The sequence below is a fragment of the Lynx canadensis genome, chromosome E1 (assembly GCF_007474595.2).
Source record: "Lynx canadensis isolate LIC74 chromosome E1, mLynCan4.pri.v2, whole genome shotgun sequence".
NCBI lineage: Eukaryota > Metazoa > Chordata > Mammalia > Carnivora > Felidae > Lynx > Lynx canadensis.
This window is the reverse complement of record NC_044316.2, coordinates 55,259,903-55,272,276: the sequence shown is the minus strand read 5'-3', so window position 1 is coordinate 55,272,276 and position 12,374 is coordinate 55,259,903. Positions and strand designations below refer to the sequence as shown.

At 43.5% G+C, this 12,374-nt stretch overlaps 1 protein-coding gene across 3 annotated transcripts in view; it reads left to right on the top strand.

The window, feature by feature from the left end:
- SRP68 (signal recognition particle 68) overlaps positions 1–12,374 on the top strand; it is a 37,060-nt gene that overhangs the window by 16,173 nt on the left and 8,513 nt on the right. For all 3 annotated transcript variants that reach the window (XM_030295085.1, XM_030295086.2, XM_032591086.1), the window contains 2 exons: positions 6,959–7,057; positions 9,598–9,662. In XM_030295085.1, coding sequence (XP_030150945.1) covers positions 6,959–7,057; positions 9,598–9,662 — 164 coding nt within the window. The remainder of the gene's footprint in view (positions 1–6,958; positions 7,058–9,597; positions 9,663–12,374) is intronic.

Here is a 12,374-nt window from a genome sequence, read left to right as displayed (position 1 = left end):
CCATATGAGGATGTTTTTTTTAAACATCAAAAAAAAAAAAAAACCAAAAAAACACCAAAATTTCAATTTGGGAGAGTAAAGGGTGAAGATAAGATTGTTAAGATAGTAGGGGTTGTGGGAGGGGGCATAGGCTAAATGGGTAAGGGGCATTAAGGAATCTACTCCTGAAATCATTGCTTCACTATATACTACTAATTTGGATGTAAATTTTAAAAAATAAAAAATAGAGTTAAATTATCATTAAAAGAAGAAGTTAATGGGTAAACTGTACCAAAAAAAAGAATGTTAAGATAGTGAATTTCAGTGTTAAACCAATCTTGTATATCTGAGGTAACCCCACTTGGCTGTGATACATTACTGTGCTTTTTACATACTGCTGGATTTCAGTTGGTAGTATTTAAGAATTTTGCATCTATTTTAATGAGGAATAGTGGCTTATAATGTCTTTTTTCAGAATTTGGTATCAGGGTTACACACAACTTCATAAAACAAGTTTGGAGATTTTCCTTCCTTGTTTCTGAAAGAGTTTATATAATATCAGTATTTTTCTTTCTCAAATACTTGTTATAATTCACTAGTGAAAATATTGGGCCTGGAGTTTTCTTTGTAGGAAGTTTTTGTTTTTTGTTTTCTTTTTTGGGATGGGATGTAATTGACATAAAACATATACTTTCAGGTATACAACATAATGAGTTGATACTTGTGGGAAGGTTTTTAAAATTTGTTTTTGCTTGTTTAAAAAAAATTTTTTTTCTGTAATTTGTTTTTTCGTAACGTACATCCAAGTTAGCACATGGTGCAACAATGATTTCAGGGATAAATTCCTTAATGCCCCATTTAGCCCATCGTCCCTCCCACAACCCCTCCAGCAACCCTCTGTTTGTTCTCTATGTTTAAGAGTCTCTTATGTTTTGTCCCTTTCCCTGTTTTTATATTATTTTTGTTTCCCTTCCCTTATGTTCGTCTGTTTTGTATCTTAAAGTCCTCATATGAGTGAAGTCATATGTTTGTCTTTCTCTAATTTCACTTAGCATAATATCCTCCAGTTTTATCCACGTAGTTGCAAATGGCAAGATTTCATTCTTTTTGTTTGCCAAGTAATATTCCATTGTGTGTGTCTGTGTGTGTCTGTGTACATACCACATCCTTTTTTTTTTTTTTTAAATGTTTATTTATTTTTGAGAGAGACAGAGACAGAATGTGAGTGGGCTGGGGCAGAGAGGGAGGGAGGTACAGAATCTGAAGCAGGCTCCAGGCTCTGAGCTGTTAGCCCAGAGTCCGACGCGGGGCTCGAACTGACGAGATCATGACCTGAGCCGAAGTCGGACACTCAACCGACTGAGCCACCCAGGCGCCCCGACACCATATCTTCTTTATCCATTCATCCATTGATGGACATTTGGGCTCTTTCCATACTTTGGCTATTGTTGATAGTGCTGCTATAAACATTGGGGTGCATGTGTCCCTTCGAAACAGCATACCTGTATCCTTTGGATAGATACCCAGTAGTGCAGTTGCTGGGTCGTAAGGTAGTTCTATTTTTAGTTTTTTGGGGAACCCTCCATTTCAGAATGGCCGCACCAGCTTGCATTCCCACCAGCAGTACAAGAAATCCTCTTTCTCCGCATCCTCTGTTGTTGGCCTGAGTTGTTGATGTTAGCCATTCTGACAGGTGAGGTGGTATCTCATTGTGGTTTTGATTTGCATTTCCTGGATGATGAGTGATGTTGAGCATTTTTTCATGTATTGGTTGGCCATATAGATGTCTTCTTTGGAGAAGTGTTTATTTATGTCTTCTGCCCATTTCTTCACTGGATTATTTGGTTTTTGGGTGTTGAGTTTGATAAGTTCTTTATAAATCTTAAAATACTAACTCTTTATCTGATAGGTCGTTTGCAAATGTCTTCTCCCATTCTGTCAGTTCCTTTTTAGTTTTGCTGATTGTTTCCTTCGCTCTGCAGAAGCTTTTTATTTTGATGAGGTCCCAGTAGTTCATTTTTGCTTTGGTTTCCCTGGCCTCCAGAGACATATTGAATAAGAAGTTGCTGTGGCTGAGGTCAAAGAGGCTTTTGCCTGCTTTCTCCTCTAGGATTTTGATGACTTTCTGTCTTAACGTTTAGGTCTTTCATCCACTTTGAGTTTATTTTTGTGTATTGTGTAAGAAAGTGGTCCAGGTTCATTTTTCTGCATGTTGTTCAGTTTTCCCAGCACCACTTGCTGAAGAGACTGTCTTTATTCCATTGGATATTCTTTCCTGCTTTGTCAAAGATCAGTTGGCCATACGTTTATGGGTCCATTTCTGGGTTCTCTATATTGTTCCATTGATCTGAGTGTTTTTGTGCCATAAAAATAATTTTTTTTAATGTTTGTTTTTGAGAGAAAGAGCACAAGCAGGGGAGGAGCAGAGAGAGAGAGGGAGACGCAGAATCCAAAGCAGGCTCCAGGCTGTTACCACAGCCGGATGCGGGGCTCGAATTCACAAACCACGAGATCATGACCTGAGCCGAAGTCAGACACTTAACCAACTGAGCTACCCAAGCACCCCTGTTTTTGCTTGTTTTAAACAAATATAATTCTTTTTTTTTTTTTTTTTTAATGTTATTTCTGAGGTAGAGACAGAGCATGAGTGGGAGAGGGGCAGAGAGAGAGGGAGACGCAGAATCTGAAGCAGGCTCCAGGGTCTGAGCTGTCAGCACAGAGCCCGACGCGGGGCTCAAACTCCCGACCCGTGAGATCATGACCTGAGCCAAAGTCGGTCACTCAACCGACTGAGCCACCCAGGCGCCCCAACAAATATAATTCTTTTATTAGATAAAGCACTCAGATTTTGTTTCATCTTGTGTCCTTTGGATGAATCTTATTTTTAAAAAGGGTATATTAATTTCATGTACAGTGTTGAATTTATTGACATTAAGTTTATAATATTCCCTTATCATTTTAGTGTTTGTAGGATGTGTAGTGTTTGTTAGCCCCTGTCAAGTGCCTAGTTGATGTTCTGATTGCAGTGAATACAGTGATCTCTGGGTATTAAGGACCTTACAGTAGTGCATTAGGGTCACTTCTGAATATCCGAGATCTTCAAATAATGTGGTAGATGTAAAAGATCTTGATCGAACAAAAGTGTGTCAATCCCAGAGAATCCTGGTAAGGTTTTAACATTAGAAACAGTTCAGTGCCTAATGTCGTATGTCACACATATACCAAATCTAGCGGGTAAATAAAATAATTCAAGTACAGTATGAAATAAAGTTTACTCAAATCCTTAGATGTCAGGCCGTGCACTGTAGCTGATTACATGTCTATTGAATTGAATCAAACATGGGTTATTAACTATGGAAAATACCCTTTGGCCATTTGAGGTTGATCCCAAGAAGAACCACTTCCCCCTTTGTGCCCCTGCCAGATTATTTGGCTGGATATCCCACAGGCCCTGTCCACCTTGCCCATTCTCATTATGTGGAGTTGTTCTTTGCCCTGGGAACCAAGAGCTGTGCCTTGGAGATGCAGACTCCTGGTTTCGATGCTTCAGTGCTTCTTTTCTTCTGTTTTTTCCCTTGAAGATTTTAAGTAATCTCCACACCCATCGTGGGGCTTGAACCCACAACCCTGAGACCAAGAGTTGTGTGCTCCACCCGCTGAGCCGGCCAGGCACGTCTTGAGCGTTTCTTAACTAGTACTGCTGTTGCCCCTCTCTAGGAACTGGAATGCAAGAATTGGGTAGGCCCAGTGATGTTTGCTTGTAGAGCTTTTATGCCATTTAAATATTAGAACAGCGGTTCACTGAAAAGCCTGGAAGGAAGAAATAATTCAGGGAGATAGAGTGTTAGACCAAAAAGACTGGAGCAGAGAATAAATCTACTGCCAAAATCCAGTTGCAACATTCTTGGTCTCCTGAGCCAGACTTTACGTCTTCGTGTGCTAAATAATTGCCTTACTCTATAATTTGTTTCTGTTTTGTTTTGTTAATACTTGATCATACCTGAATTGTCACTGGTGGTTGCATTGCGAAAATGTTGTCAGGCAGCTCTTTTGGGGAGGATGGCAGGTTTGATGAGTCTTATCCTCGGGTCATGGTTAATATTTTAAAGTGTGAGTGGAAGGGAGACCATTTGTCCCCTTCTCTCTCTTTTTTTTTTTAATCTGTCCCTTAAGGGAGGTTTGTGTTCTCCTCCTTTAGCAGATTTCCATGGGTTGTTTCCTGGCCCCTAGTGGCCTGGGGAAGGCTTGGTCCCATCCCCTTGGTTCTCCTGCAGGTGCAGTGCAGAATGTGGTCAGACTCGTCTTGTCAGTCTCTTAGTCACACCGCCACCTTCCAGCAGTCTTTGTAGACCAGTGAAAACAGTCTGGAAGCCCTTTTGAATAGCAGGGGGTCTGGTCTCTACCCCAGGATACACAGCAGCTGCTTTTCCTCTGCACGTGTACATGGCCCTGAGACATGTCTTGAGGCTGTCGAAAAACACATCCTGGGGTGTCCCAAGTTCTATAAAAACTGATTCGAATTTTTTAGTTTATTAGGTCCGAGTAACACATTACTTCTGGGCTTAAGGTTTCTCTGTCTCATAGGCACACCTGGAAAAGGTGCAGGCCTACCACAGATTCTCAGGCAGGGAGGTTGCCACTTGAGTACAGGAGCACGTTCTTGTTGGTTCCATGGCAGACGTGAGGGGTCTGCATGTAGATCCTGAGGAATCCTGCCTCTCCACGGAGGGTGGATCTTGTCCCATTGTCTTTTCAGGGCTATTAGCCTCCCAGATAGGCTTATAAATACGGGAGAAAGTAGCAAAGTACGTTTCAGCCTTTCTGTTTGGAGACCTCTTGCCCAGTCCCGGGCGAACCCTGAGAAGCTCTGCTGCAGAGATTAGCGATCTCTGAGTCACTGTGCTCTGTGACCGCGGGCCCTCCCTTGCCGTGGGCCTTTTCCTGCAATGCGGTTTAAGGCTTCTGTAAAACTCCTGCTGGAACGGAGGCTTTCGTGGGAGCAGTGGGAAAGTTTGCTTGTGTTCAGCACCTTGGTGCCGAGGTGTCCTTACTCAGAGGGAACGGGGTGACCCACGGCAGTAAAGAGGCCGAGCGTTTTGCATCGTTTTAGTTACTTGTGCCACGCTCTCTCTACAGGAAGGCAGACCGCTCCTAGGTAGCTGGCGAAACAAGGCTTGCTCTTCTCTTAACTTCATATACCTTTTGCTCGAAAAGGCGAAACCCTCCCCCGACACGGTGCTGGACGCACAGGCTCACCCTGCCTGCTGACAGTGTGGCTGGGGGTTCGTGCATGGTCGTGGTCGGTGGCAAGTGTGTCTACAGGTCTTATTCCGGTTAACTGTTACGTGGCCGCCCTAGCCCACAGGGTTCACACTTCAAAACCTTTGGCCAGCAGGTTTGATTCAGTTATTGCAGAGGATCTTGCTAACTTGAGGTGCTGCTTAGGAGTGTTTTATTGGGGCGCCTGGGTGGCTCAGTCAGTTAAGTGTCCGACTTCGGCTCAGGTCACGATCTCACAGTTTGTGGTTCAAGCCCCGCGTCGGGCTCTGTGCTGACAGCTCAGAGCCTGGAACCTGCTTTGGATTCCGTGTGTGTCTCTCTCTCAAAAATAAAGATTAAAACAAATAATAAATAAAAACTTAAAAAATAAAATAAATAAATAATCTCTACACCCAACATGGGGCTCGAACTCACAGCCCCGAGATTGAGAGTCATGTGCTCTACTGACTGAGCCAGCCAGATGCCCCCTCACAGAAAGTTCTCTTGGACAGTGCTCTTCAGGTTTCAGCAAATTAATGGTGGCCATGTTTGCCTTTATAGGTTTATAGAATGTGCCCTTGATTTTTTCCTAAGTTAGTGATCAACAGGAAAGTCAATATAAGTAGAAAAGTATGTTTGATTTATATTGGGTAATTCATAAGGACGTTTTTTGTTGGCTTTTTTTTTTCACGGGAAACCAGGAAAAACATAAGAGTTCTCAAGAGAAGAAAAGGTTTTTCTATAAGCCCCTACCAGCCTCTTCAAGGAGTGGGCAGTACTGGGTTTTTTCTTTTGGGCTTAAAGGTCAGTTGAATGTCAAGAGATTAGATTGGATGTATCTGTGGAAAGTCAAATATAATAATGGAGTGTTGATGTTTTAAAGTCACAGTGGGTCTGCCTGTAACACAAGTCCATCTCCTTTCTGCCTCTCATCCATTCCTACCTGCTCAATCAGATTCTTTACAATGGTAATGTGGTTTGGCAGGTACTCAGTTCATGAATCACTTTTCCCTTATCCCTGCTGGCTGGCAGAGGCGTAACCACACCCTTGAACTTGTACAGAGACTGTCGTGGAGTGCTTGTCAGCCTCAGCATAGCCATAGGGAATATCAGGGTACAAGATTTCTGTGGTGAAGGGAGCTTCGTATGATACTTAAGAGAAATCTATTTTTAATTGGGTATTGGTTGGCACTATTACTCACTTGCTTGGACCTAATAGAAATCCAGAATCAGCGAGTCTTGGGGTTACATTTGTAAGGGCAATTCTGCTGGCGCACAGTAGAGTCTCAGACCATTTGTTCTGGCGTGCTGTGTTTCAGTGTGGGGTGTGCTGTGCTTCAAGGATGTCAGACGCAGGTCCTGAGCAGAGGTAGGAGCGTGGGGGGAAAGTGGTAGAAAGTTTTATGATAGGAGAAAATTTAAAGCATCTGTCGTTTGACAGTTTCAGATCAGTTATGCAGATTCTTTCTCAGTATGTTTGCTTTATATTTATATGTGAATATATATAAAATTCCATTTCCATACGAATAATGAGAAAGACTGTAAGAAAAACCTCATATGGTGGAGAAGAGTGACAATTGAAATGGTCTGTGATTTAGGGTGTTTTGGATGTGTGTGTTCAATGTGTAATGGGAATCAAGGCACTGTTATGCCCTCCTCCCATTAGAGTACTGTGGCTTACTCAGAAGAAAATCTTTTACTTCATTCCGTCTTCGTGTAGGCTGAAAGCGAAGAAACCAAGGAGCGTCTGTTTGAATCCATGCTCAGTGAGTGTCGGGACGCTATCCAGGCCGTTCGAGAAGAGCTCAAGCCAGATCAGGTAGGACTGTCATCTGGGCCCCAGGCCCTTGCTCGGGGCTGAGGTCCTTCTCAGTCTGTGTGTCTCATTCTCAGTGTAGGAGTGGGGCAGGGGGTCCAGTGGTCTGAGTGCAGGGACTCTTAGCCATGGTATTTTTAGCTATGGTGGTCTGCTAACAGACAGATGCCTGTGAACTCCATCAGATTGAGAGATTTTTCTCTCCATCCTCTTCCTCTTAATGGGTTCATAGTAAGCCTTTGGTCTCAAGTTCATAGCTCCAGGTAATTAATTCTCCAGTGCTCCCTTTTTTAATATCACTGTGATTCTTTCGGGCATTTGGGCTGAAAACCTCGGAACCATTTTTATCTCTACAAATCACCAGCAACCCTGCTAACTCTCTTTGTGACTTCTGTCTCCACTTGTCCACCCCGCCACCCCCACCCCGACCCCGTTTCTGGTTAGCCTTTTGTCTTAGACTGCCACAGAGGTCTGACTGTTCTTTACCATCTTGGTCTGGGTTCAGTTCTCCGCCAAAAAGTGGGATCTTTCTTGATCCCATGTCACTGTCTCACTGAAAGACCCAATGATACTCCCAGTCCTAGAGCAGTGGTCTCCAAACTTTTGTAATAGTGCACCCAGTAAGTAAAATTGAGCATGTACCCCTGATACGCTTATTGGTAAATATATAATTTATTATTTAATAGAAATGAGGTAAACATAAGTAGAAGTTCTCATTTTCTTCTTTTTTTTTTTTTTTTTTTTTTTAATTTTTTTTTTTTTTTCAACGTTTATTTATTTTTGGGACAGAGAGAGACAGAGCATGAACGGGGGAGGGGCAGAGAGAGAGGGAGACACAGAATCGGAAACGGGCTCCAGGCTCTGAGCCGTCAGCCCGGAGCCCGACGCGGGGCTCGAACTCCCGGACCGCGAGATCGTGACCTGGCCGAAGTCGGACGCTTAACCGACTGCGCCACCCAGGCGCCCCTCATTTTCTTCTTATACCACACTTGTTGGGTCGTGTGCACCCTGCTTGAGAGCTCACTGGTCTAGCAAGTGCACTTCCAACTCCGTGAGCTGGATTCTGGGCCTTCCCATTTCCAGATTGTACTTTGCTGCTCCCCTCTGGGTCCTGTGCCTCAAGCTGTTGTATTCACCATCTTGTTAGTAGGCCTTTCCCGCCTCCGTGCATTCCTACCCTTTTCTCCTTTCCCTGCTCACACCTGGCTTGTCCCTCCTCTTCCTCTTCACCTGTCCAAACCCCGCCCTGGTGTTCAGTGTCCAGCTCAGAGCTCACCATTTCTGGGAAGCCTGCCTGCACCGTCCTGGCCCATAAAGGTCTCCCCGTGTTCTAAATATCTAGCACTTGTGGCTGTAATTTTTGTTTGGTACTTTGCCAAGAATTACCTTTTAACATCTTATGTATTGTTTTATATTTACTTTGTTAAATACGTTTTTTCAAGATTATAAGCATATTAAAAGCAACTTTATATTTTAGCATCTGCCGTGGTGCTTTGAGTAAAAAACATTAATAAATATTTGTTAGGCTGTGGACCTGTTTCCTTTATCATTAAGCCACCTTTGTATTTTATACTTCTCTTCATCCACTTAATAGGTATATACAGAGCCCCGCCCTCCATCATTCACCTTGAACCCATAGCAGTTGCAGGGACCCCTCACAGCGTGTGTGGTGAATATGGTGATACCAAGTTGTCTTAGTTTCCTTTGGCTGCTGTAACATTACCACAAGCTTAGGGTTTTGAAAAACACACATCTAATTTTCTCCCACCTTCAGATGGCCTTTAGTGTAAGACTGGTTCGTAGGGCTGCATCCCTTTGGAAGTTCTAGGGGAGGAATCCATTCTCAGCATTCCAGAGAAGGCGTTTTTCAGCTTCTAGAGACCACCTGCATTTCTTGCATTGTGGCCCCTTCCTCCATGCTCAAAGCCAGCAGCTTGGCCCCTTCACTCCTCTCTGACCTCTGCTTCAGTCCCAATACCTTGTCTCTGTCACCGGCCCTCCTGGCTCCCTCTTAGAAGGAGCCTGTAATTACACTGGGCCCATCTGGATAATCCAGGCTGATTAAGACATCCTTAACTTCTTCACATCTCTTACCATGTGAGGTAACACCTTCACAAGTCCTGGAGTTAGGATGTTCACATCTGTAGGAGCCATTGTTCAGCCAACCACAAAAGGCTGAGCTGATAGCCCAGAGTTTGGATCTCAGAACGCGCATCCGAGGTGCAGGCCCTAAAACGGAGCCATGGGCTGTGGACTGTCTGTTGTTCACGCTTTGGGTCTAGACACTGGGAGCGGTGGACAGGAAGCCTGACTGGCCATAACTCTGAATTCTCTTACTTAAGTCCAGTTTTCAGGTGCTGGTGACAGCCGAGTGGCCCTGCTGTTCTAGAATATGCCCTGGAGAAATTTGATATTTAAAGATCCCTAATTTACTAGAGCTGTGCCTGTGCTCCACGGCACCTTGGGGACCACGCCATGGAATGAGGGGTCAGAGCCAAGGACAGGGTCGGCTGTTTTACCTTTACCTTTATTGCTTTCCGCAGAAACAGAGAGATTACACCCTTGAGGGGGAGTCGGGGAAGGTATCTAATCTTCAGTACCTGCACAGGTAAGGGCTGTCATTTTTTTTACTTTTTCACAATGTAGTAAAATATATCATTGGAATGAAAGAGTATATATAACGTTTATGTGTATTTTAATATTATATAGTAAATAACACTAACAAACGTATGCACGTTTTATCATAAGCGTATATATACCGGGACGCCTGGGTGGTTCAGTTGATTAAGTGTCCAACCCTTGATCTCAGCTCAGGTCTTGATCTCAGGATTGTGAGTTCAAGCCTCGCATTGGGCTCTGTGCTGAGTGTGAAGCCTACTTAGGAAAAAAAGAAAAAGGAAAAGAGTATATATACTGCATTCGTATGTTATTCTGTGATCCATATAATTTTAAGCGTCGTATGTTAAGAACGAGAATACAGCTAGTAACTCCAAAGTTCCCTGTGGCCCCAGCCTGGTTATTCCTCCCTCTCTTCTACAGGTAACCACTCTCCTCCTCGTGCCAGACTCCTAAAGTTACTCTCCTCCGTGTTCTGAATGTTTTCCATCATCCCTTTTACATTTAAGTTCAATTTCAACTTAAGTTTAATTCTATATTGGGTTTATTTTGAGTGCAGCATAAGGATCTGCTTCACCTTTTTTCCGTTAGGATGATAGATTGTTTCATTACAATTTATTGACTGTGCCATCCTTCCCCCACTAACCTACGGTGCCAGCTCGGTCAGGCGTGCATCCCGTTTTCTCCTCACGTGCTCTTTTTTGGACCCTCTTCTGCTCTGCTGATTTATTTTCTGTACTCACACCAGTACTGTGATTTCCTGTGACTTTGTAGTAAGCCTTGGTGTCTGGTGGAGCAGGTCCCCCGCCAGGTTTTTCCTCAGACGTAGCTGGACTCTTTCCCTTTGCTTTTTCATAATACGTTTTTAAATCACTTTGTCAGGGGGCGCCTGGGTGGCGCAGTCGGTTGGGCGTCCGACTTCAGCCAGGTCACGATCTCGCGGTCCGTGAGTTCGAGCCCCGCGTCGGGCTCTGGGCTGATGGCTCAGAGCCTGGAGCCTGTTTCCGATTCTGTGTCTCCCTCTCTGCCCCTCCCCCGTTCATGCTCTGTCTCTCTCTGTCCCCAAAATAAATAAACGTTGAAAAAAAAAAAAAAATTTAAATCACTTTGTCAGGTTAATTTTTTTTTAAGGTATGGCTCGTTTTCTTTCACAGAAGGATGGAAGGAAGAGTGACCTTTTTGGAACTTCATGGGGAGAAGTAAAGTGACCTGGGAACACTGCACTTCTAGATTCTCTACCCCACGTGACCTTGAAATCTTAATTACTTAGTTGTTGCTCGTAACTTTTTTAGTGAACTTGGCTCTATTTTCAGCCATTCCCCTAACCCCTCCCTTTTTTTATGAAAACAAAACTGTGCAAACACCCTCTGTCTATATTAGAGAATTCAATATTATGTGAATGTCAAATTGAGTGCCAGATGACTCGGAGGGGTATCGAACAAGAACGTCTCTTTGATGCCCTGTATCGCAGCAGTTCTGTGAGAAAGCCAAGACCCAGGAGGTTAGGGAGCGCGTTTGTAGTTAACAGCCACAGAGAGTCGGGAGTCAGGAGTTGATCCAACTTCCTATCCTTGAAAAGACCCTGAGCTTCAACAGGACTCAGAAAACCTTCAAATTGTGATGCCTCCCTGCCTTTGAATCCATTCTCCCACTTGCACATCTAGCTGGTACCAGGACCGTGGATGGGGTGCCTATGTGACTAAGTCAGTTAAGTGTCCAGCTTCGGCTCAGGTCATGATCTTGCGGATCGTGGGTTTGAGCCCGTGTCAGGCTCTGTGCTCACAGCTCAAAACCTGGAGCCTGCTTCGGATTCTCTCTCTCTCTCTCTCTCTCTCTCTCTCTCTCTCTCTCTGCCCTTCCCCACTTGCACTCTGTCTCTCTCTCTCAAAAATAAACAAACATTTAAAAAAGAATTTTTTTTTTTTAACTAGCTGGTACCAGGACTCTGGATTTAAATTAGGCTCTAGAAGCCAGCTTTGGGGTAAATTGACAGCACGAATCAATTAGCTGTTGTATTTTCATAAAACTTTGTAAAGATGTATCTAAATTCCTTTACCACTCTGAATAATACTTTGTTTTGAGAATCTCATTTTTCTGAAAAGCTTTAGGAAAATCCATCTCATGATCTTTCCCATTTCTCAGAAGCAGCCACTTGTCCTTTTTTTTTTTTTTTTTTTTTTAATTTACATCCAAGTTAGTTAGCATATAATGCAACAGTGATTTCAGGAATGAATTCCTTAATGCCCCATTTAGCCCATCCCCCCTCCCACAACCCCTCCAGCAGCCCTGTTCTCTATATTTAAGAGTCTTTTATGTTTTGTCCCCCTCCTTGTTTTTATATTATTTTTGCTTCCCTTCCCTTATGTTCATCTGTTTTGTATCTTAAAGTCCTCATATGAGTGAAGTCGTATGATATTTCTCTTTTTCTAATTTCATTTAACATAATACCCTCAAGTTCCATCCACGTAGTTCCAAATGGCAAGATTTCATTATTTTTGATTGCCGAGTAATACTGCATTGTACATGTATGCCCCGTCTTCTTTATCCGGTCATCCATTGTTGGACATTTGAGCTCTTTCCATACTTTGGCTATTGTCAATAGCACTGCTAGAAACATTGGGGTGCATGCGCCCTTTCGAAACATCATCACACCTGTATCCCGTGGATAAATACATAGTACAGCAGTTGCTGGGTCATAGGGTAG